We start from the raw sequence: 26948 nt of genomic DNA on the forward strand, positions 1-26948 counted from the left end.
ATGTTATGAACGGATTTAAGTGCGTCCGAATGTGTTGCACTTTCCTTTTTTTTTCAGCTGCTGTAAGTTTTTTTTTTTTTTTTTTTGCTTAGATGGGTGGACGAACTCACAGCCCACCTGTTGTTAAGTGGTTACTGGAGCCCATAGACATCTACAACGTAAATGCGCCACCCACCTTGAGATATAAGTTGTAAGGTCTCAGTATAGTTACAACGGCTGCCCCACCCTTCAAACCGAAACGCATTACTGCTTCACGGCAGAAATAGGCAGGGCGGTGGTACCTACCCGTGCGGACTCACAAGAGGTCCTACCACCAGTAATTACGCAAATTATAATTTTGAGGGTTTCAATTTTATTACACGATGTTATTCCTTCACCGTGGAAGTCAATCGTGAACATTTGCCGAGTACATATTTCATTAGAAAAATTGGTACCCGCCTGAGATTCGAACACCGGCGCATCGCTCAACACGAATGCACCGGACGTCTTATCCCTTAGGCCACGACGACTTCAGCATTCATTATAAAGAGCACTTTCTGCTGATAACCACGTTTTTGTGAAATCTCGCTTAAAATGTAATCTTCTTAGTTTCCTCAACTCCGCCGGTTGCTACCACGGCGTTTTTAAGGAAAGGCACTCTGTGATTTGACGTGATATAATTAGTACTTTTTTAAGAATATAATCATATTTGTAACTTATTATTGTTTAGAGAAGTGAACGAGCGAACGTGGATACGGGCACCGACATTAGCCGTGAGGTCGGAGTTTTAATAGTAACGTTCAACCAGTCCCGCCCTTCAAATTGAACTACGGCTGCTCCGTGGCAGGATAGTGGTATATTCAAATGTGGATTTAAAATACGACCGCCCAAGTAGGTAAATATCGGCTGGTGACTGCAGTACGCTGGTAGAAAATTCAGAGAACGCTACTCCCCATTCATCCCCGTTAATCCCTTAGTGGCTTTCTATGACACCCACATCAAGGGAAGGGGCGGTGCTGTTCTAAGACACTACACAGTCAAGGAAATAATATGAATATGAATAAAAGATTGTCCACGTCGCCACTGTCAAATCACGATCCATGGTGATGTGACCGAGTCCTAAACACACGGATACGAATATTGTTTGATTTATTCTTCGGCAGCTCAATTCTTTATGCAGGCGACCGTACTTGGGATCTAGATAGCGGCACTCCAATAAGACCGTTAGGGCTGCCATGTGACCAGTTCCACTGTTCCAAAATCATCTGTTATAATAATAATTTAAAAATGAATTAACACTTTTATTACGCCTTGCTCATTTTTTAGCCCTGTTTGCCATTTTCCTTTTCTCTGTCGTTCTGTCTGTCATTCTCTTCTCTCTTTCTTTCCGTTTTCTCTCGCTCTTAACACTCCGTTCCACACTCTCTTCATACGTTCCGTTCTTAGCAATCCTACATGTATATTATACCTACTATTTAATGCTATTGTTACACGCTGGGGTTCGGGAGAAATAAAACTTCCATCAAAGTACAAATTAAAACTCTTTTTAACCCTTAAAACACATAAAGAACACTTTGCAACTCGTAATTCACTTCTTCCGCTTCGCATCAGGTGATCCGTTCGCTGTTTCGCTTCAAGAAGATCCGATTACTAACTGCCTCCGTGTCATCTCTGTAGCGCTTTTACAATCGATACGACATCCCTAGACTTATCGAGAAAATTCCTGACAGGTCGAGTAGTTTCGATATGTGTTTCCGCTCTCCCGAGCGTTCTCGATTTTACTAGTTCTTTTGATATTCGTTTCTGCCATTCAGCGATAGATGGTGTTGCTCTTACCGGCGTAACACTATTTGAAATTATCTATATTATTAATTCTATATATTAAATCAGAACATAATATAGTTATTTTGCGGTCAATAGAGGTAGGACGGTGCAACAAATCCATCGACAGTAAACATCAGCAGTATCAAAAACCATTAGGTTTCAATCAGTTTTTTTATATGTATATTGTGTTCCTTAATAGAAAAAATAGTGAATTCGTGAAAGTATGCGAAATGGGCATCGACAGGTGGCACTCTCCGGGGTCTGTGGAACCACATGGCCTCGGATTTACTGAGCGCCACGTCGAGGCCCAATCTCCTGATTTTGTCGACGACATGCGCCACCCCAGCGGTGGCAAGACGAGCAGACTCAGCAAAACTCGCCCCCCGGGCCACGACCAGCGTGTCGTCTACGTAACAGATTACGCTTAGGCCCGGGAGGAGGGCACCCCTCAGTACCCAGTCATACCAGATATTCCACAAAAGGGGGCCGAGCACCGACCCCTGTGGAACACCGCGCACGACCGAGAACCTGTGCACGATCCCACCGTGTCCAGTACACGTGACCGATCTATCCTCCAAGTAGGAACCCACCAGTCGGCGAAGGTAGGGGGGCACTCCGTGTTTTTCCAGCGCCCCCCCTAACACGGACCAGGGCAGGGTGTTACACGCATTGACGATGTCGAGCGACACCGCCAAGGTTAACCCACCCCCGGAGACGGCCTCCTCCGAGAGAGCCCAAACGCGAAGGATCGCGTCCACTGTTGAGCGGCCCTCTCGGTAGCCATACTGTTCCGCCGACAGGTCGGGTCCCACCCCGACCAGATGCTGAATGATGCGGGCCGCCAGAATGCGTTCTAGCAGTTTGCCCACCTCATCCAGAAACACGATGGGACGGTACCCCTCCTTTCTCAACAGCACGAGTCTGCCCGTCCTCCACGATGAAGGAAACCGTCCCGACTCGAGGCAGGAGTTGTAAAGCCTCAAGAGTCGGTCCCCTAGGGCACCAAGAGCCATCCGGGTTCTGACCTCGGAGGGGATCGGACGTCGGGTGTAAGAGTGCAGGGGAGTCGTTTAGTGGGTGGGCCCTAAAATCCTTGGGTCCGCGGTCTGCTTACAACACCATGCAGATCGTAGAGTCTCACATACCCCGCGCGCCCCTTTTGCGCGGGGACCTCGTAGGAGGTTCGGCCCTCTAACCGAAAAAAAAAATAAAGGGCACCAAGAGCCAAGGCCCAAACCCGGCCATGGACGCCGTCTGGGCCGGGTGCAGTGTCCTTCGCGCACATTTTACGCACGGCCACATGGAGCTCCGCCCCCGTTATATGGGGCACCTCAGCAAGGACGTCGCCGTCGTATTCTGACGGGGGGTCCACAGCGGGAGCGACAAATCCCTCCCGCTCCTGCGGGGACAGCGCCGAGACGATGTCCCGCAACTGCTGAAGCTGGAGACGCTCCGTGATTGGGGGGGCCTATGGGCGCATTTTATTGCGCACCATATGATAGGGTCGACCCCACGGATCCATCTCCAAGATAACCTCCATGTGTTGATCCTTGGCTCTTCTGATGGCCAGCTGCAAAGCCCTCTGCGCGACGCGAAATGCGTCGTATAGCCGGGCCTCCGCCACCGCGAACGCAACCGCATCGTTGCGCCGCGGTAGGCGACGGCGGCGATGCCTGGCGCACTCGCGCCTCGCCCGAACGCACTCCACGCGGAGTTGCGCGATTTCGGGCGACCACCAGTACACCTGGCGATTGGGAGACCGAGGGCTGATCCGGGCATCGATACGTCGCAGATGCGACGCATCGTGTCCCGGAATCACCCCGCTTCGCCCTCGACCTCAACCGTATGTGGACGCATGGGCGCCCACGCCGCCACCGTAGAGGCTTCCATCAGTAGCGCCTTATTCAGGCGCTTCAGTGCCCACCTCGGGAATGACCAGGGCGCACCACGTGGGTATTCTTCAGCACTACTGTCTTGTAACTAAGTATACCTTTTTACACAATAAACCGGACCTTTACACTAAATGAACGTATTATTTCAACTCTTCTAATCTATCGTAACCAGACCACACCACAATATTCACTTTGCGATATATGTATATACATAGTTGGAACCACATTCTGTATGCTCCATGTGCCCATCTGTACAACAGACAGAACAGAATTTAAAAACGTCTCACCCCTATGAGATATAGAGTTGTTTGAATAAGAGCACCGATCTGAACGGCCTGCGAACTTGTTATGGGCTATTGTCGAGTTATTTCTCACATAGAATATAGCCTTTTACGGGAAAACAGTAATGAAGTACCTCACTCAGAGCGACATGGCAAACTGAACATTTGATTGTCTTTACGTAATTGATACATAACAACTGATGTCAGAAAATCTTACTAGATCAAAGCAGGTGTCTATGTCTTCCAGTTACCAATGGTCTGTCCCTGTGAAAAGTTACGTAACCAAAGGACGCAATGTTTATGTACCGTAACGCCGTACCCTAACGCTATGGGATCATGTCTTTGTTGTCTACGTCCATTTTGTCGGCAGATCTTCTATGCTAATATTATAAAGAGGAAAGATTTGTTTGTTTGTTTGTTTCGAATAGGCTCCGAAACTACTGGACCGATTTGAAAAATTCTTTTTCTATTAGAAGCCGACATTGTCCCTGATGAACATAGGCTACTTTTTTTATTTTTTTTTTATTTTTTGGAGTTTACTCCTTTAGAATCGATTTACATATATAGGCCCGGGGTATGAAAATTATGGGGACCAAAATCGTACTAGCATGTCACACGAAATGCGTTATGCGCATGTCACACGAAATGCGCGCCGGGCTGCTGCGCCGGCAGTCCGCCACAAAGCCTCGTACTGATCGCGCGTTTCTCTCATTATTGTATTTTCATATATTTGTTAGTCGTTTGTTTTGTGTCTCGTTAATTTGTTAATAATCTGTAGTGTATCGTGTTGTCGTAATATAGAACTATTTCTCGTATTGTTTCGTTTAATTTTTTATATCCAGTAAACTCCAGTCGTGCGTCGGAGCGGACACACACACTTTTTTTTTTTTGGTTTCATGTGTGTTTTAATGTTTCCGAAGCGAAGCGAGGGCGGGTCGCTAGTAATATATATTTTTACAAAAATGACGGAAATTTTAATATAAAAAAAATACTATGTTGAGGGCGTAATATGGCTAAATATCAAGCTTAGAACACATTTTACATTTGTTTAACGATCGGCAGGGCGTAGCTCTGTATGGTAAGTCCGCACCCGTGCGGTACAGATATCCTGTCTAATTTTTTCCGTGGACCACTCGCGCGTTCTACAATATATGGGATAAAAGTTATCAAAATGGGATTTAAACTTCGATAATTCTAGTGATATCTGTTGTGCGAGCGCAGATCGAGGGCGCAGTTTTTTTTTATTTTTTTTATTGCTGCATAGGCAGACGAGCTTACGGCCCACCTGATGGTGAGTGGTTACCGTCGCTCATGGACGTCAGCAATGCCAAGGGCAGAGCCAAGCCGCTGCCTACCGTTTAATACTCTCCACAAGCCTCGTTTGAAGAAGGACATGTCATAGCGCTCGGGAAACACCGTGGAGGGGAGCTCATTCCATAGCCGGATGGTATGTGGCAAAAAAGATCTCTGGAAACGCACTGTGGATGACCGCAGTGGCTCCAGGTAGTACGGATGAACTCTACTCCGGTGGCGGGCGGTGCGATGGTAAAAGCGAGATGTCGGTATCATCTCGAACAATTCCTCAGAGCACTCCCCATGGAACATACGGTACAGAATACAGAGGGAACCGAAGTCCCTCCGCAGACCCAGAGGTTCCAGTGGGACGATAACAAGTCGGAAGTTTAAGGGTGCACTCATACATCCGGAATTCCTCTCTCTGAATTCATATGATTCATTCAGAAAGCCCCGAATTGCATACAATTCAATTATGCTTTACAGACATTCTGATTTTTTCAGATTATGATTTTCTCAGATCGATCTGTAAGAATGATACTGACGAGTGTTCTGAATTTCGGATCGGAATATTTAAGATTATGACTTCATAACGCGCGTGTTTCTGTACATTCGAACACACGAGCACACACACGTCGGGATCAAGTTATGAATTATTTCTGATTTTATCCCGCAGCAAACATAGTAATTCATCAAATGATGCTACTGACATTCTGTAGTGATAAAAAAAATCTGCCTGTGTGAAAAATGTAGAACTGACTTTCCCTTACTCTGTTCTCATTAAGATAACGAATCCAGTATATTCGTTTGCCTTTCTTTTTTATTACTATTTAAAGCTAAAAGTAGTGCGATGAGTATTAATTCCTCTTCCATATCCAAGATATTCGACTGAGCTGAGAAACACGAGTCTACTGATTTATCTGAAGTTTTAAGATATATAGTGTGAGGTCGCTTGTCGGAATTCATTTTTGGATTCCCACTCTGAATTCAGATAGGCTGGACTCATATATCCGGGATTCCTAACTTATTTATTTCCTGATTTATATGAGCCCTGCCTATTTCTGCTGTGAAGCAGTAATGCGTTCCGGTTTGAAGGGTGGGGTAGCCGTTGTAACTTAGGCCTTAGAACTTATATCTCAAGGTGGGTGGCGGTACTTAGGTTGTAGATGTCTATGGGCTCCAGTAACCACTTAATAGAAGGTGGGCTGTGAGCTCGTCCGCCAATTTAAGAAATAATAAAACTATTGTCTCAAAAACTGATTTTATTACAAACGTGCTAAATTAATATGTAACGCTACAAATGTCATATTTCATAAATGTTAAATGTTAATGATAAATGTTACGGTCACGAGGACTGAACCCGACTTCCGCGGAAACAGGTTTGTTATGCAACTATTGTTACCGCTCAAATACAAAATGATGCAAACTATGTGTACTTATACTTGGTAAAGTGTTCGGTGATGTTACACTGAATACCTATGGTCTTCGATAAACACTACTATTCCCTACTGTTAAGCTGGGCCGTGAGTCTATTCTAGATAACTTCCGAGTTTAGTTGTGTGCAAGGAAATATAAATAAATAAAAGAGCTGATTTCGTAAGAGAGTTTGTGAAACCAGCCCGAGGGCCCGTTTATTTTCTAAGTTGAAATGCTTTATTATTTAGAGGGATTCTGGCTGCTCATAAATCTGCATTGTGATCAGATATTCTACAAGTTCGTAAGCCCCGGCCTTAAGGTACGACAGGCAAATAGCTGAGGTGGGAAGTCAGTGGTGGCTTTTGCGGTCGGTAACAGGATTTAGCACTTAGCTTTTGATGCAAAAGTTGAAATATCATGGATGTTTAAAGCTTTCAGTACACATTATTTGCTGAGTAAGCCTGAATGACCACGACGACTGTATTCAGAGATCTCACTTGTCACCAGTATTCGTCCCTGAATTGAACTACCCTTCATGGTGTTTCTGAGCGTCACGACATGTGCTTCTACAAACGGGACTTGAGGAGAGTACTGTGAGACAAAGCGGCCTGGCTGCTACTAGCGTCCAAGAACAACGATGACCACTCACCATCACGTGGGCTATATACTCGTCTGTTACTATCATCATAAGTCGTATTACGGACATCTATGTCTTAGTATATGATAGCTTTCAGGATAACAGGATCAGGTCAGCTCATAGCATAGCATCAAACTAGCCACCTCACACACTGTCTCGACTGCCTTCAACGCGATGTGTTATTCGACCTATTCATATTTTATACCTTCTTGGCCATACTTAACGGTGTTATTTTCCGAGAACATAAATAATCTCCTAGTTTTATTTTATTTTTTTATTGCTTATTTGGGTTACGAACTCACAGCCTACCTGGTGTTAAGTGGTTACTGGAGCCCATCGACATCTACAACGTAAATACGCCACCCACCTTGAGATATAAGTTCCAAGGTCTTAAGTATAGTTACAACGGCTGCCCCACCCTTCAAACCGAAACGCATTACTGCTTTACGGCAGAAATAGGCAGGGTGGTGGTACTCACCCGCGCGGACTCACAACCGGTCCTACTGTGAGTCCGCGCGGGTGAGTACCACCACCCTGCCTATTTCTGCCGTAAAGCAGTAATGCGTTTCGGTTTGAAGGGTGGGGCAGCCGTTGTAACTATACTTAAGACCTTGGAACTTATATCTCAAGGTGGGTGGTACTTTTTCGTTGTGGATGTCTATGGGCCCCAGTAACCATTTAACACCAGGTGGGCTGTGAGCTCGTCCATCTATCTAAGCAATAAAAAAAAAAGACGTATGTAAATTGTGGATTTCGTAATCTAGTGTATCGATCACTCATAATCGCCATAATTATTTATAAAACGAATTGGTTTTATTATTTTTGTAAACAGACAAGCAAAAACCACCTGATGGTAGGTGCAACACGATGGTACAACAGCAATGCCAGTGGCACAGCCAAGCCGTTGCCTACTCCGAAGACTGTCCCCATTAAGTTTTGTTTGGAGTAAGACATGTCGTGGCGCTCAGGAAAACCTGTATGCAAATAAAATAAAAAAAGAGAGATGAAGATATAACGTGTGTACACGCACACAAAATATGAGTATGAGACGAACTTTAACCGTAACGACTTTGACGCAGTCTTATAACAATGAGAAAGGTAGATACCGAATAACTCTAACCAAAGTTACTTGTTGAAGATAATAGGATTGTAACGAGTCTCAAGGTACCGCTTCCATCAGATTAGATGCGTTCGATGAAACACTTCAGTCTCGTTCCGTGGATATTATTTGTTTTGTTGTGTTATTGGCTTTACTTATATTGGCTCTTAACACAGTTGGTAGTTGCTATGTAAAATTTGTACAAAACATCTGAAATGCTTAGGCTTCTCGTTTCATGACTCGGAAGGTGTTTGAATTCGGAACGTCAAAGGTGTCAACGAGCGACGTCCGCTATGACGCCTTACCCCTTTCCATTTCCAGCCGTCAAGGGCGATACATCTGTTTCTTATTTCTTATAGTCATTAATTTTAAATTCTTTATTTTGTCACTTATAGATAAATAAAATCAAACTAATAATACAGTCCACTCTTATTCACAACGCAACATATGGTCCTTCTCCCGTGAAACAATCGGATCGACGACCTGCGGAAAATACAATTTGAAAACCGACGCTTAACCGCCATCTTAAAATCGTCGGCGCTTCATCGGCTGGACAAAATTTAGCTATTCAACAAAGATTGCTGAAGATATCGTCAACAAGCAAGTTCAACATTCAATACAATTTGGAAGCCTTGGACATCACAGGAACCAATTCTGATGATACATTCAAGCAGATTGCACCATCCACTGTGAGTCCGTTCCAATCATCTCATACATTCCCTTCATAATTTTTTTAATTCTAATATAAATCTTGAAAATTTTCATTCTATTGCAATTATTATTTCATATTAATGTGTTTTTATCAAAAAGTGCATAATTTATTCGAACGTTTTGAACACGTTGCTATTTCGTCATACATTTATAACTAGGTACAGTCATTTTTTATATTCATCTCTAAAAAATAAATAAATAAAAACTATTTCAAAACTACAACATTAATACAAACGTATTGTATTTTTATAAAATTTGCAAATAATACATAATTATATTTTATAACATTTGAAATTCTATTTCGATTCAATATTTTTAAATTTGTCATCTGTTATCTTATAATTTTCATTTCTTGTCCACATAATCTTATTGGCTTACATAAAAAATGGCAGACATGAAAAGTCTAATTAAAAAACGAGCTTCAATTAAAGCAAAACTAACACAATTTTCATCATATATCAACATTTCTAAATCGTGCCAAAAACTAAGTGAGATTCAAGTGATAGAAATCGAATATCGACTTCAAAAATTCGAGTAATTATATGAGAAATATGATGCATTACAGAACGATTTGGAGTCTGTAGTGGATGATCCCAACGAGCAATATGCGGAGCGTGAGGAATTCGAGAAGCAATATTACGGCTTAGTAGCTTCTTCACGTCAGCTGATCAGTGCAGCGCGCAAGCCTCTACAGGGTGAAGCAGTCTCCGAGGTTGGCTCTTGTGGTGCACATACACACAAACACAACTCAATAAGATTGCCTAAAATAGACCTTCCAAAATTCAATGGTGCTTATCATGATTGGCTGGAATTTAGAGACACTTTTATTTCAATTATTCATATAAACAACAACATTGATAACAAATAAGTTACACTACCTGCGTGCTTCTTTGAAGGGAAGTGCAGCACTTGTAATTAATAATTTAGATTTTACATCTACCAACTATGATATTGCCTGGAAGTTACTCTGTGACAGGTATGACAATAACCGTCTGCTGGTCAATAACCATGTTCAAATGCAGAACCAATTAATAAGGAAGCAAGCAAAGCATTGCGTTACATCATTGATATTACGAATAAGAATCTTAGGGCTTTATCAACATTAGGTCAACCGGTTCAACACTGGGACACTCTCATTATTCATTTAATGACGAGTAAATTAGATCAAGTCACAAACCGTCAGTGGGAAGAGTATAGAAACTCATTATGTGATTCACCTACATTCTCTACATTCATCGCATTCCTTAATAATAGAGCTGACTTATTGGAAACGATTGAACAGACAAAATTGGTAAAATCACAGAGCGATTTATCGAAAAACAGTAACATTAAAACAAAAAGTTTCATTGTTTCTGAAAACAAATTAAAACCAATTTCATGCCCTATGTGTAAGCAGTCATATTTCTTATTCCTTTGTCCAGAATTTAGAGAATTATTAGTTCAGACACGTTTGGAAAAAGTTCAACAGTTTGCAGTATGTAGCAATTGTCTTAGAGTAGGTCACAATTCAAAAATTTGTAGGTTAGGTCCTTGTAAATATTGTACTGTTAAACATAATACCTTGTTGCATGTTCATAATGAACCTAATTCAAATAGTGCAACCATTGCTCTCTCAGCGGAACATTCAACTGAAAATAATAAGTTATTGTCAAATTGTAACAATACAACTAGTCTTGCTTTCTCAGCTAAGCACACTACTGATAGTCGTCTAACATTACTTTCGACGGCCCTTGTTCAAGTGGAGGATTTCAAGGGAAATCAGTACACTGCACGAGTGTTGTTGGATAATGGAAGTATAGCAAACTTCATATCCAAAGACTTAGTCAAAAGGCTAAAATTATCCACTTATAAAATAAAATCAAAAGTAATGGGCATTAATGCAAAAATTTCAAACTGCGACGAAGCATGTGAAATTTCATTTACATAAAAAAATAAGTATTTAGAGCTAGCATACAATGTTTTGTACTACCTAAAATATCATTATGCATACCTCAAGTTTATACATAAATACAAAGGCTATTCCTATACCTTCGGACATCCGTCTAGCCGACCCCAACTTTAATACTCCGTCTTCCATAGACATTCTTCTTGAAGCTGAAGTCTTTTGGGACGTCATAGGCGCGGATCGTATCTACATGGGTAGGAATTTGCCCATGTTATGTGATTCGAAATTAGGATGGTTAATTTCTGGGTCAATACCTCAGAATAGCCACCCACAACAAACATGTATGTTAATCAATAGCATACATAAAGATTTAACTCGATTCTGGGAGTTAGATTCTATTGCTACAAAACATACATTAACAGCAGATGAAAGAGCCTGTGAACAAATATTTATCAATACTACATCCCGTAACAAAAACGGACGTTTTGTAGTCAACATTCCTTTAAAGGAAAAGCCTAGTGTACTAGGTGATTCTTATACATTAGCTAAAAGTCGATTTTTTTCCTTAGAAAATCGTTTAAGCCGAAACGAAAACTTCAAACAACAATATGTAGAATTCTTGAAAGATTACATTAAATTAGGACACATGTCAGAAAATACCAATTTCAAGCAATCTCAACTGTCGAGCTCCTCTTATTTTTTACCACATCATGGTGTAATACGAGAATCAAGCACTACTACGAAATTAAGAGTAGTTTTTGACGGTTCCGCTAAGACATCATCAGGTAAATCATTTAATGACATCCAAATGGTGGTCAATTTTGCTTAGATTTAGACAACACAAATATGTAGTTTGTGCAGATATAGAAAAGATGTATCGTCAAATACTCGTTAATAATTCACACTGTAATTATCAACAGATAATTTGGAGAGAACATCCTACACATCCTCTCAAAACATATACATTAAATACAGTTACTTATGGAATGTCTTCATCACCATATCTAGCTACTAGATGTCTCATGCAATTAGCTCAGGAGCATCCTGATCCATCCATTCAGTATACTATAGCAAATGACTTTTACATGGATGATTACATATCAGGAAATGCTACTATTGATACAACAATTAGTCAATGTCAAAGTGTAATTTCTGCTTTTCAAGCTGCTGAATTCAACCTTAGGAAATGGAAATCAAATTCAACAGAAATTACACAAGCTTTATTAAGTTATCATAATCCATCTGACATCATTAACCTAAGTGAGAATGAGTTATCGAAAACGTTAGGTTTAAATTGGCATTGTACTGCTGATGTATTTTCTTTCAACATTCATTTATACCTCATTGTTAAGGTGACAAAACGTCATATTTTGTCAACTATTTCTCAGATCTTTGATCCTATTGGTCTCGTGGTACCATGTATTGTGAAAGCAAAGATCATAATGCAACAATTGTGGATCGCAAAATGTTCTTGGGATGACCCAGTCCCAACAGACATCCATGATCTTTGGACTGAATTTCAAACAACATTACCTCTTTTAAACAGTTTAGAGATTCCCCGATGGATAACTTGTGATTTACCAGTCAAATTACAATTGCATGTCTTCTCAGATGCATCAGAGAAAGCATGTGGTACATGCATCTATATTCGTTCCATCACTTCTACGGGTGATGTGCATGTTCATCTTTTAACTGCTAAAAGCAAGATAGCCCCGATAAAGGCTACCACTATCCCACGGTTAGAACTATGCGCAGCTCTGTTACATAAAAAAGTATGTCAATCCCTTACATTAAATTTTCAAAAATCTATCTTTTGATGTGACTCAACTATTGTTTTGGGTTGGCTATCCTCGGCACCAAATTTAGTAAAACCATTTGTTAGGCATCGTATTTCTGAAATACAAGATAATGCAGGTGGATCATGGAGATATGTTCCGTCTTCAGAAAATCCCGCAGATCTCGTCTCACGAGGATTGAGTGCAGACAGAATCAATAAGTTCTCCCTATGGTGGTCAGGGCCTCAATTCTTGTTAAATTGTGAAGAGAATTGGCCAAAATTTTCTCAAATATTTTCAAATTTACCAGATATAGTTTGTTCCAATCAAGTGGACATAACTGAAAACACACATTGTTTAGCAAAAATTACAGAAAAATGTTCCTCTTTCTGTAAATTACAACGTATAGTGGCATATGTTATTAAGTTTATAAATAACTGTCAAAAGAAACCTACTAAGCAGAGCTCTGAATTACAGCAATCATTGAACAAATTATTAAAATTTAGTCAGCAAGAAACATTATTTGAAGAATACAATTTACTAAGTACAGGCAAAACATTACCTGTAAAAAATACACTATTAAAACTATCACCATTTCTTGACTCAAACAAATTGATAAGAGTAGGAGGCAGGCTCAACACCTCATTTTATGACTATAATGTTAAACATCCTATCCTTTTATCAAGTTCACATAAAATAACTCATCTCATTTTCAACATGTTTCATAAAACATTAAAGCATGCAGGCCCTTTGCTTTTGTTAGCTAGCATTCGTCATCACTACCGGCCCATTGGCGGTAGAAATTTAGCAAAGAAAACATGTCATCAGTGCATAAAATGCTGTCGAATAAAGGCAAATACACTTCAACCTGTGATGGGTAATCTTCCAGAACAACGTTTACATCTTGAATTCCCATTCTTAGACACTGGAATTGACTATGCCGGGCCAATCATGATAGCTGACTGAAAAGGCAGGGGATGCAAACTTGTAAAATCATTTATATGTGTATGTGTGTGTCTCGCTACTAGAGCTGTTCATCTTGAACTTGTTTCAGACATGACAAAAGAAGCATTTCTAGCTGCTCTTAGCCGTTTTATTGCTCGGAGGGGAAAACCACGCAACATTTTCTCAGACAACGGTACAACCTTTGTAGGAGCCTTGACGAGTTGGCTCGATTTCTGTCACAAGATTTAGAACTTAAGAATTTCGATTCAAGTATTAAATTTTCATTTATCCCTGCTTATACTCCGCATTTCGGAGGTATTTGGGAGTCTGCAGTAAAATCAACAAAATATCATTTAAAGCGCACATTAAGTCTAACAAATTTAACTTTTGAAGAAATGGCAACATGTTTAACACAAATAGAAGCAATTCTAAATTCAAGACCTTTAACTCCTCTATCGGATGACCCATCCGATCTCACTCCATTAACCCCAGCTCATTTCCTTATCGGACGATCAGTGATATTTGCGCCACATCCTCAAGTACCAGATAGTACCAATATCACTAGTCTGCAGAGGTTTCGCAGAATAGAACATCTCAAGCAACATTTTTGGAAAAGATTCTCTCAAGAATACATCTCGTGGTTGCAACAAAAATCTAAATGGTGTAAAACATCTGCAGAGCCTTTGAAAGTGGGTGATCTAGTCATCGTAAAGGAACCATCATCATCTCCGCTACTGTGGCCACTTGGACGCATACTTCAGTTGTACAGTGGTAGCGACGATATTGGAAGAGTTGCAGACATCTACAGACGACGAGGTGTCATTCGTCGCGCTTTTAACACTATCTGCCCACTTCCCATCAATTATTGAAGACACTTCAACCGGGGAGTATGTTTGAATTCGGAACGTCAAAGGTGTCAACGAGCGACGTCCGCTATGACGCCTTACCCCTTTCCATTTCCAGCCGTCAAGGGCGATACATCTGTTTCTTATTTCTTATAGTCATTAATTTTAAATTCTTTATTTTGTCACTTATAGATAAATAAAATCAAACTAATAATACAGTCCACTCTTATTCACAACGCAACAGAAGGTTTTCTTTCTATTCCGCTTCTTTAGCATGACTAGTACTTCGGTAACAAACAAAATATACCATATTTGAAAACCAATGACTTCTCTTATGAAGTATTTGTATTTCTAAATTAAACAACATTAATAAAACCTTTAAAAATCACTTGACATATTATTATCCTCGACATAAATATACCAGCATCTCGATGAAAAGAGCACTGCTTGGTGTTACTCTTGGTATTACACATAAATAATAAATCCTTGAAATACCTAAATGTGCTCTGAGAAAGGTCAGTTAGGGTAGTAACGGTGAGCCTAAGCTGTATCTTTACGGAGTTTTGACCCGTCGGGGATGTGGCGGACAGAATTTTGTCGACTTCAGTCCATGGCCCAACGCCTGGACTAAATATTCGGGAACCGAGGTGGCTGAGACCGCATGTCGACATTCAATACTCAAATTATCTATAATATCTTTACTATTTTAATTGTCGTAGTAGACAAAATAATTTCTGGCTCACCATTCAGTACTCAGTGATATAATGACGTCCGAATGTAAACTACCTACTAAGGTCTAAGTCTCAGTTCTATTATATATTGGCTGTCTAGAAGTCCAATCGGAACATTTTATACTTCGCACTAGAAATAGGCAAGATGGAGATGCTCTCAGACGGGTGCACGTCGAACCACGCTTCATGTAGCAAAACGAATCCTACACTGTCATGTTACCATTATCCAAATATGGGTGACAACCAAGACATATGTACATATTTAATAATATTATCTGTAATTCTTTATTTATTATTATTTTTTACTATAAACATAAAACACAATACACATAAACAGAATATAATAATACAAATTGTGCACAAATATGGTTCCTGAAACCCTTTTCATGTGCTCAACTTAAGTTTACAAGACACACAATATTCTACTACAAATTATGATCTTCTTTAATCATATCAGCGGCTTTTTCAGCTATGACCAGTACAGCGGACGTTAACACGCCATCTGGGATGACGGGCACGACGCTGGCGTCCACAACACGAAGCCTTTTGACTCCATACACCTTCAGTCGCTTGTTAACTACTGAACCCATGGCGCATGTTCCACAGTCATAATGTCTTATAGCCGACAAGCATTTAACATAACACTTCCAATATTTATCGCTCCCTAACTTTAGATCTTTGCAGCATTCTATCTCAGGGTCTACCAATTCAGCTCCAAGACTCTTAAATGTTTTAGTGTCAAGTACTTTAAGATAATCTTTAATATATTTAACCATATTATCAACCTCAGATTCTTCGGTTAAGTAGCGGACGTAAACAAGCGGTGGATCTTTATAATGGTTGCTGCGCAGTAAAACCTTGCCGCGAGATTTTGGATGTAAGTCCGTTACTAAATTGAACACCATTTGGTTCTCGTCGTAACCTTTCACATTGCAGTATGGTCCAAAGAACTTATTACAGATGCGGTCAGGAAACTCGTAAATCTGAGTACAATATCGAATCTGATCGCTCGCGTAGTTTATGAAACTTAAGCTTTGGTAGTCTGCGTAGCATTGCGACTTGTTCAACGCAACATATCCGATGTAACTAACAGCTGGGAACTCCTTTGGGTTCTTGTCTGTATCCATAATATTTGTATTTTTCATATTAAAAATTATTGTCGTTGACGATAGACTTTGTAATTTTCGTCCAACTGGCAAGTCATAAACCAAATCTACGCCTTTTTTCTTCAAATGTTTCTTTGGACCTATTCCAGATAGCATTAATAGTTTAGGTGTATTCATAGTTCCAGCTGATATAATAATCTCTTTACTTGCTCTTATCGTCCTTATTTTATTTTTTATTAAAACATGAACTGCAATAGCGTTTTTATGCGAATCAAAAAGTATTTTAGTGACAAGGGCATGCTTTAAGACGTGTAAATTAGGATAATCCTTTATCGGCGTAAGATAGGCGTAGGCCGTATCTTGCCTAAGACCACAGCCGATGCTATACATTGCAGGACTATAACCTATGGTTTTATTTAAAGTGAACGCTGGAACCACCATGTTGCCTAACTCTTTCTGAGCTTTTAAGTATTCTTGGACGGGAAACCGGTTCTCTATGGTCACTTTAAAAGGACCGTCATATCCAAAAAATTCCTCGTCACATGAATTCAAAATTTTAGTATTTTGGATATTTTGGGTTTTTTTGAAGTATGGTAGAAGGTGTTCTGCGTCCCAACTAGAATCGTTAACGATTTTGGCCCATTTATTATATTGCCGTCTGTTTCCTTCCCCATATAGCATATAGTTTGTCCCGGTGGAGCCGCCAAGCATTCTTCCTAAAGCGAGACCAACGTTTCTTGATCTCTTACACCCTTTAGTTGTACTTTTATCTATTGCTTTATATCCCCAGTCGACAGAACTGTTTGTAAGGTACACTAATATCGACGGAATCTGTAAAGAGTTCATCAATGTTAGTGGAAAACGCAGATACGTACATTGGTTTGAGACGGTTCCCAAATCACGAAACCTGGTACAATTTAAACAACATATAACATCTGGAAGATGTAAAGAAATAAACAAACACAGTGTGTTAGTAGAGATAGAAGAAAATATCAGTCTAGGCACATCATAAACAAAGAAGTAGAAACATTAGTAGCAGTAGGTAAGTTAAAAAATAATCATGAGCTTCGTTGTTTCAATTCGCAGACGACTAACCTGGGAAGCAGTGATGGCAGCCCTCGTATGCCATCACTAATACACAAGGCACCTCGAGTACAGATGTTAATCCTTTGCATATTAAAATTATTTTTCAAGTAGGTTAGTAGATTAGGTTCTGACTCCGGGCGGAGATCGCACATCGAGTGAGAGAGTACAAGGGGAGTTCTTTGATGGGTAGAACCCTTAAAATATTCTTCGACCCGCCGTTTGCTCCCACATTACATTTCATAATAAATAATATTCAATTTAATATGAATACTACATAATTATAAATTTAGAAATATAAATGTGAGTATATCTTATGTCTGTAGTACATACGAGGGCGGGATGAAAAGTATAGTGATAGCCAGTGATATATTTTAAAAAGTTAAAATTAAAAAAATATATATGTCATTTTTAAATTCGTATCTCTGGCCACCTGTCTACTAAATTTGAATTTCGTGGCGTGAAAATTTTATTTTTTGTCATTTGAAAATATATTTCGTCAAGTGTTTTCAAAATGGATATAATTGAACAAAGAGCCGTGATAAAGTTTCTTCATATGAAGGGCGTGAAGGGGGAGATATCTATGACGAGTTAAATAATGTTTTGGGTGAATATGCTCCTTCTTATGCTACACTAAAAAACTGGGTGGCTGAGTTTAAACGCGGTCGTACATGTGTCCAAGATGAAGCCCGCTCCGGACGTCCATAAAGCGTCACGACTCCGGAAATGGTCGTGAAAGTACATGGTATAGCAGTTTTAGCAGATCAACGATTAAAGTTATCTGAAATAGCTGATACTACAGGTATCTCAAAAGAACGACTACATCATATCGTAAGTGAGGAATTAAATATTTAAAAGTTATCGGCCCATTGGGTGCCGCGATTGCTTACGCACGATTAAAAAAGAATTCGGGTGCAAAACTCAAAAGAATTTTTGGACCGTTTTCAGAGTAATAAGGCCGATTTTTACGTCGATTTGTAACAACAGATGAAACATGGGTTCATTATTACACGCCAGAATCAAAAATTCAATCAAAACAGTGGTCAATCAAAACACGCCAGAAACAAAAAGTCAAAGCTGTAAAGCCGACTGGAAAATTGATGGCTTCCGTCTTTTGAGATGCAGATGGGATATTGATGATAGATTACCTTCCTAAAGGATAAATAATTAATGGAGAATACTACGCTAATCTTCTAGATATTCTTCACCAATGTATTTAGCAAAAACGACCAGATTTGGCAAAAAAATCATCTTCCACCAAGACAACTCTAGGGTTCACACATAATGTGTTAAAGCTATGGCAAAAATCAACGAATTGAATTATGATTTGTTGCCCCGCCCACCTTATTCGCCTGATCTAGCGCCAACAGACTTCCATTTATACCCTAAGCTCAAAACTTTTTTGGACGAACAGAAATTTGCCACAAATGATGAAGTCATAGCCGCTGTAGAAGATTATTTTGCAAGCCTCGAAATAAATCTTTTAATGGAAGGCATTACTGCATTAGAACGAAGATGGAATAAGTGCGTAGATGTTCACGTATACTATGTCGAAAAATTAAATTAATTTTATCACGTAAAATTAAGTGTTTTATTATAAGACTAGTTAGGTACTTATCATCCCGCTCTTGTAACATAGGCGGGGTGCGGTATCAACTTCATTGTTCACGACTGTTTTTGTTAAAATCGTGTAAACTGTTATCTGACATTCATAGTCTAAAACATTTATCGGGGTAATAAAGTAAACTTAGAGATAAAAGAAAACACTTGAGTATAAAATTTAAATGTAAAAATAAATTAAATTCAGTGGGTCATATCTTTTATTTTAGCAAGAATTGATACTATATCCCTCGTGCCAGAAAATACACGCAGTGCATGTTGTGATATAAGTCTAACAAGATGAGAGACCAATGTGTAGAGCAATAGTTTAATAGCGCATGATGGTGATAAATCTTACACTAGATTCAACAGGTGGATCTCCTCCAGCTTCTATAAGTAGCACCTGAGTTTTCTTATCTTCTGCCAGTCTGGCAGCTACTACGGAACCAGCTGTACCACCTCCAACGACTACGAAGTCAAACTTTGGAAAATCTAGAAATAATATAAATAAAATATTCGCCCGTATTGTGAACCGAACCCACGCTAACCCCTGCGCCAGGTAGATAGTGGGCTAAATACAAGTAATATATATACATATTTCAACAGCTGAGTTGAACAGACGCTTTTCTTTTTTTTCGTTTAACCTTTGTTTTTGACCTGCCCTTGCCCTGCCCTGCCAACCATCAAAAGTCGACAACACCATGATACCCAATCCTACGAGCTAGAAACAGTCCACCACCAGTCCTTCAAAAATATTAATAAGAAGCATGAACATCAATCGCGATCGAATAATGGAGAAGTAGTAACAGTAATGCGGAAGTGGTTTGTATCTCTTGTACTACTAATAAATAGGTTAGATGCCCTGTTACCAGGTTATGGTCGTGAACTTACATTTTAATTAAAAAAAAGCTTAATGGTGTGAGCATAAAAAGTTTTCCCGGTTCGGAGAGTGATTCAAATTAATTATGTGAGCGCTTTACTGGTGGTAGGACCTCTTGTGAGTCCGCGCGGGTGGGTACCATCACCCTGTCTATTTCTGCCGTGAAGCAGTAATGCGTTTCTGTTTGAAGGGTGGGGCAGCCGTTGTAACTATACTTGAGACCTTAGAACTTATATCTCAAGGAAGGTGGCGCATTTTCGTGATGTCTATGGGCTCCAGTAACCACTTAACACCAGGTGGGCTGTAAGCTCGTCCACCGATCTAAGCAATAAAAAAAAAACTTAGGAACATTAAGTTGATGATTTAAAAAACTTACCATTATCATTATCGTTATCCGGCAAAGCGTAGGATGTTAGATGAAGGATGCTTATGACATTGAAGGCTTTTTGGACTGCGGATATGGTGCATCTTGTAGCGGCAGCATCCATTATTCCATGTAACTTATTTATATCTTGAAAATGCTACAATAATCACACAACTGTTACTGTAGTTGAAAACTGAGACTCGTAGCGTACAGTCGTAGATAAGGCTAGTCGTGTGTATTTTAATATCAACATCATTTTAATTGTTCACGAACTTGAAGTTTCTTGTTTTTTATCTTTCACTGCGTTAGGTGGCTATGTTGTTATCAAATCCATAAACTCCATAACGTGAGTCGTCACCATCTTGAGACATGAGGTCGCAGTTTCAATTGTATACTGTTATTTAAGAGAATGGTTGGAGGAAAACGAATAAAGGGTTGAAAGAAAACATTTATATAGACTAGCTTGGCCACAGTTCACCTGGTCGGGGTTGGACCTGACCTATCGGTGGAGCAGTACGGCTTCTAGGACGGCTGTTCCACCGCGGATACGATTCTTCACGAGCGGGCACTGTCGGACGAGACGGTCTCACGGGCGGGTGGCGCTGGCGGTGTCTTTTGACATCGACAACGCCTTTAACACCCTGCCCTAGACCGTTATAGAGGGGGTATTGGAGAGGCATGTATTTCCCCTCTACCTCCGCCGGCTGGTTGAGTCCTGTTGGAGGTGAGGTCGGTCGAATGTATCGGGTACGATGGGATCCTTCACCGGTTTCCGGTCATGGGTGGTGTTCCGTAGGGATCGGTTATCAGCTCCCTCTTGTGAAATATCGGGTACCACTGGGTGCAGAGTGGCGCCCTCCTCCCGGATCTCCGCGCTATTTGTTACGCGGACGATACGTTGGTCGTGGCCTGGGGGGATGATTATAAATAGTATGCCCGTCTCGTCACAGCGGGAGGGGTTCTCGTCGTCGGAAGGATGAAGAGGCTGGGCCTCGACGTAGCACTCAGTAAATGCGAGGCTCTGTGGGTTCACGGGCCGCGGAGAGCGCTATCTGTCGACGCCTATGGGAGCCGGCCGCCATGGGAGCTGGAGGTGGAGTCGCCGGCTGCCAATTATCGGCGACGCAGGGAGCTTCGTCCTCTGGGCGTGGCACGTGTGCCCAAAAGTGAGCTGCGGGTGCGAAAAGCCCATTCTCGGCGATTCGTGCTCAAATCGTGATCGGTTAACGGACTGTGGAAGCGGTTTATCCGGTCTTTGACGACTGGGTAATCATGGTGGAGGACGCCTCACCTTTCGCCTGGTGCAGGTGCTGACTGGACAAGGATGCCTCAAGAAGAACTTGCACCAGATAGGAGCTGAGACGACGAAAAGATGTCACCACTGTGGACATAACCTGGACAGGGCGGAGTATACGCTCGCTGTCTGCCCCGCTTGGGAGGTGTAACGCAAAAATAGGACGATACTTGTCATTGCCTGGCGTCGTGGCGTTGATTCTTGGCGTCGACGTGTTCCGGAAGGCTATTCTCGACGTCTGCGAGTGCATCAACTCGCAGAAGGAGGCAACGAGACGAGTGAAGCAAAGCTCTTATCACTACGCAAAAATTCGCCGCCGTCGAGCAGAGGGTCGGGACCGGAGTCTCATCTGTGACCCGACTCCCTAAGAGTTTCGGGCTTTACAGGTTTTGTGCGCGGAGGGACCTTGGCGTGCTCGGCCCGCTCGCCATAATAGGAAGTCGAGTGATGGTAGGTCGCGCTCCCCCGACCACTCCGGGGGAAGGTGCAGTCCGACGCCATCAAGGCGTGTTCCCGGCCCGTCGCCGAGGCAACTAGTGCACGGCCGCTGGTCCGGCGTCTGGGGGATGGCGGAATGGATGTAATATGCTCTACAGCCATCCTGTCCCGCTGTCTCAATGGCCCCGACGGTCGGACGCCAGCTGTGAGGGCCAGGAGTTTTTGGTGGGGTTCAACTCCCACATACCCGCGCAGCGGCTGAGAATCAGGTGATTTTCTCCTGTTAGAAAAAATTCCGACCACTGTGATCGTTAATCAGTTTGTGCAGAATATAGAGAATATTCGTAGACCGTGTTAGATTATTCTTACACTATCCTTGCTCTGCAAAGTGTGATATCAGCTCAATTATCGTCCTGACAATAATAGTCAACTTGAAACAATATTTTGTATGTTAATTTATAATAACATTTCTACAAATACAACATTCTCTATAGTTATTATCTAAAGGTTTTTTCTTGCAATAATTTGGCTTTGTAATAGTAGCGGGCAATAGTAGTCTTGCTTCGGACGAGTCTTACTATGATTTCCGAAATGGACAGTTCGTCTGCAAATCACGTAGACAATGAACTCTTCGCCTTCATTAGGAAAATCCGATTTGTAATTGCCCGATTGTGGCTACTAGAAGGGACTAATTTCGAGGCCAAAAAGTACCACAGGATTGATTTGTGCGCAACAGTTTCCGACCAAATATACAAATAGTTTTATGCGTCGCATGTAAAAAACAATTCGATGCCACTTTGAGTAACTAATAAATAGGCAGCTAGCCTTAACTGTCGAAAGATTGAACAAGGGGCTTACTGATGAGTGACAATCAATGAGCACAAAATCAATAGTGTTCTGGGCTAATTGTACCGGCCTAGTGATATCATAAGCGTATGTATTTAAAGTATGTCAATTACCCTGGCTTCTTTTGCGTCGTACTAATTCCAATATTTTTAATATTATTTGCAAAAACAACTATTCAAATACATAACGTTCTTATTCACCAAATATAGTTACGTGACTGTTTAGTTCTCAACGACTTAAATTGGTTTATGGTGAAACCTTATCGGTTATTTATTACACATCTATTTGTTCAATTTGTAGTATCAATGTTACTGAAACTAAAGTACTGTTTACAATAAAGATATTTAATTTTGACGATTATAATATAGATTTTACAACACAAAGACATAGCTGCTGGAGCACATAAACTTTAGGAAAGGTGATTTTCTCTCCAGATCCTTGAGAAAGGCGTGCTGCCTGCGTGCCTGCAAAGGAGGCCGCTGCCTCGCGTGTGTATCTCTACCGGATCGGAATCGCTATCTGCTGAGTAGATCTGGGGAGGGATCCAGCGAGTTTAGCATAGCAATGTACTGAGGGTGCTAAGGTGCTCCTTGATGATGAGGATGATTTTTATAGGAATCCGCATCAGTTCGCAGGGTGTCCCTGTGATACCCGTCATACTCACGATCCACCTGGTGTTAAGTGGTTGCCGGAGCTCATAGACACTACAACCTAAATGCCGCCACCCACCTCGAGACATGAGTTTTAAGGTCTCAGTTGTTATATTACAACGGCTGCCCTACAGTCAGCACAAATTATCACGTCATTACGGATCATCCCGATCCATCAACAGTGCTTTTAGGTATCACAAGCACCGGTCACCGTCCTCGTCGAACCCGTCGCTTGAGGGGAAGGGCTCGACGAGCGAATTAACCCACAGACACAGCCCACTGAGATTCTGCGAAGGACTGCTCTTGCTAGAGCCAGTGTTAGCAACACTCCGGTTTGAGCCCCGTGAGCTCACCTGTACGTTAGGGCGAAGCTGATATAGCCTCTCAAGGCTATCAGCATAGGCAGGGAAAAATATAATGAAAAGGACGCAACAACTTTGTCATCAATTATACCAGGAGCTTATCGACTTGTTACGTGAATTTAAATTAATTAAGAAACATAATATGTAAATAGTCTATTAATTTAAATTGAATTAATTGTCTTTACACTCATTTATTTATCTTTTATTGTGAAATTAATAGACAGGTGTTTAAAAAATAAGAAAATTCCATTACAATTCTATGAGTTTTTTTCCATTGTATTTAGGCAACGGTGGGTAGAAAGTGTGCTTAAGGGTTCATAGCCGGCGCTGCTCACCACGTGTACTTACAGTATATTGAGCACGTGTACTTACAGTAAGTATATTCTATTGAAATCTTCAAAGAAAAATGAATATCAAATCTTGAGAAAAGAAACTCATCTCTTGATTCTGAATTATTGCAGAGGGACTTGGATAGTTTGTTATGCTGGTGAGGTTCGATGGAACGAGTCTGAATATCAATAAGTGCTACGTAATACGTTTCACTAGGAAAATATGTTCAACTATCCGAAAGTATCATATTAATGGAGCACCGCTATCTAAGGTGGACTCTATTAGAGTTCTGGATGTGTACAATTCAGCACACATATTGAAAATATTACTAGAAAGGGCTTTAAAACATTGAGATTTATATTTCGCAATTGCAGAAAATTAAAAAGAACCAAACACTACGATTACAATTTATAATGCTCTCGTAGTAGTACGCTATACCTTGGAATATTGCTGCATTGTGTGGAGTCCGCACTATGAGACGTACAAGAAACTTTTGGAAAGTGTCCAGATACGGTTTCTATGGAAATTGTCTTACAACTACAAGCTGTGTAGGAAGATGTGGAGACAGACTTCGCCACTACAATCTAGACTCTTTTCTTAATCGGAGGAAACTAATGGGTGGTATATTTTTATATAAATTATGCCAGACTTTATCGAACGCTTTCGCGACGTCGAAGAAGAAGGTCCTCAAGTAGAAAGATTTTTAGTTAGGTTAAGCCCTATGATAATGTGTTCCGTAAGGCGGTGCACCTGATGTACGCATGAGTGATTCATGTGGAATCCGAAATGTTTATTGATAAGAATGCCCTTGCATGAGACGAAGTGCTTGAGGCGATTGTAGATCAGACGCCCGTATAGTTTGCTTAGAGACATGAAGAGGCTAATCGGGCGGTCGTCGGACGATTTTTTAAGTTACCGGGCCTATGCCGATAGCATCCGCTTCTTTCCATAACGCGTAAAAGATGCAGTTCGTCACAGCGGTATTGAAAATAGATGCCAACATCACGATGAGTCGAGCGGGTCGAAGTTCGATAACGCAGTTAGAAGAACGTAGAGCGATTAATTATTTATAAATTGATAGAAAAAGTATCTTAACTAAATAATAATATTATTTTTTTTACCATGAAACCCCTCCAACTAAGCCATCTACCTAACCCAGATCACTACATTACCTAAACATATTGCGGCTTTCAATTCGCAGACATTCAGGATAAATCTTCCAGTTTTGATCTCGAGCTGTCCGCGGGCGCTCGATAAATCATACCGTGTACAACGCCACGCTCACGTTAAATGAACCAGTCATAATCTTTTAATTGAGTGTACAGACGTGTGTGTATTTCGACAAGCAAAACGACGGAGAGGGAGACGTCGTATGAACGGGACATTATTATTGCAGAACGTTCTAGTAAATAATCGGAATATCATTTTGACCGGGTTGAAACGAAAATATTTCAATTTAAAATGTGAAATTATAAGATTTATTTTTATTTTTTTATTGCTTAGATGGGTGGATGAGCTCACAGCCCGCCTGGTGTTAAGTGGTTACTGGAGCCCATAGACATCCACAACGGAAATGCGCCACCCACCTTTGAGATATAAGTTCCAAGGTCTCGAGTATAGTTACAACGGCTGCCCCACCCTTCAAACCGAAACGCATTACTGCTTCACGGCAGAATAAGGCAGAGTGGTGGTACCCACCCGCACAGATTCACAAGAGGTCCTACCACCAGTTATAGGATGTTACTACAGAATGCCTTTAGCTTATCCACCGATCTGTTTAATGAATAGATTGATACATGCGAATTACTGTTCATATTACGTTTACGAAATAGACAAATCATCCAACATGCTTGACGCAGTATTCCAACTGTTTGTTCACTCCTAAGTATCTGAAGACATAATGATTGATGGTTCGACTTTGAAAGGATACAATTACGACACCTCGTCAGCAATTCAGGTGCTTTTGTAAACATTCTACTATTCACTGAACTTATTGACGAGTAGTAGGGGGTACTAAAGGGTTACCGAGTGACGATTATAATGAGAAAACACTACTATTGAAAATCCTGATTTATATATCTGCGTATCAAATTGAGTTTCCAACTTAGAGGCAAATTAAACTGCAGAGCTTTTAAATTTGTAGATCCAAAATCAAACTAATCTAAAGAATTACTGAAAGTTGAAACAATGTAGTTTTTTTTAAATGAAGATGGTTGTTCAGAATTTTACAGTCTATTTACCGTCCAAGTAGAATCAATAAAATCACTCGTTTACATATAAGCGACACAAACAACAAGAGCCGAGGGGAAAATCCATTAAGTTTAACATTTTCTCGGTTTTCTTTAAAAGCAGAAAAATGTGTACAAAAATCCAATTTCTGTTTTATATGATGTAATCGGGAAATTAATGAGATTTTCCTTTTATTTTTACACACTTTGATAGCGTGGCCATTAAACAGTGTCAAAAGCAGCTGGCGGCGTCACATGCTCGGTCTGGGACCGAGTTCTCAACCAAACTGATCCCTTCCTCGCACCCTCACCAGCATGATTCCAGGAAAATGAAAATTACATCATATTGCGTAATTGTAAATGAACCGGCCCCATCTCGTCGAGCTACAAGCAAATTTATTTGAGAGAACTTTTAAAATCATTTAATTAATTTAGGTCGAACGTGTAATATTGTA

At 40.8% G+C, this 26948-nt stretch overlaps 1 protein-coding gene and 1 long non-coding RNA gene across 3 annotated transcripts; one reads left to right on the forward strand and one right to left on the reverse strand.

The window, feature by feature from the left end:
• Positions 1–8673: 8673 nt before the first annotated feature.
• On the forward strand, positions 8674–14796 carry LOC149501058 (uncharacterized). Its single transcript, XR_016324447.1, has 3 exons — positions 8674–9110; positions 9698–9844; positions 13847–14796. It is a non-coding gene; the product is annotated as an uncharacterized LOC149501058 (long non-coding RNA).
• A 778-nt stretch (positions 14797–15574) lies between these two features.
• Positions 15575–23194, reverse strand: LOC114244637 (ecdysone oxidase). 2 transcript variants are annotated; one of them, XM_089734241.1, is made up of 4 exons: positions 23037–23194; positions 20358–20502; positions 19460–19593; positions 15575–17250 (listed from the first exon to the last, which is right to left on the reverse strand). In XM_089734241.1, the coding sequence occupies exons 2-4, from the start codon at positions 20467–20469 to the stop codon at positions 15739–15741; spliced, it is 1758 nt and encodes a 585-aa protein (XP_089590367.1). In that variant the 5' UTR covers positions 20470–20502; positions 23037–23194; the 3' UTR covers positions 15575–15738. The 2 variants fall into 2 exon arrangements, with proteins under 2 accessions (XP_089590367.1, XP_028032321.2); XM_028176520.2 differs by lacking the exon at positions 23037–23194 and adding an exon at positions 22936–23027.
• Between the last annotated feature and the right edge of the window lie 3754 nt (positions 23195–26948).

This window comes from Bombyx mandarina, chromosome 17 (assembly GCF_030267445.1).
Source record: "Bombyx mandarina strain Sakado chromosome 17, ASM3026744v2".
In the NCBI taxonomy this organism is placed as follows: domain Eukaryota; kingdom Metazoa; phylum Arthropoda; class Insecta; order Lepidoptera; family Bombycidae; genus Bombyx; species Bombyx mandarina.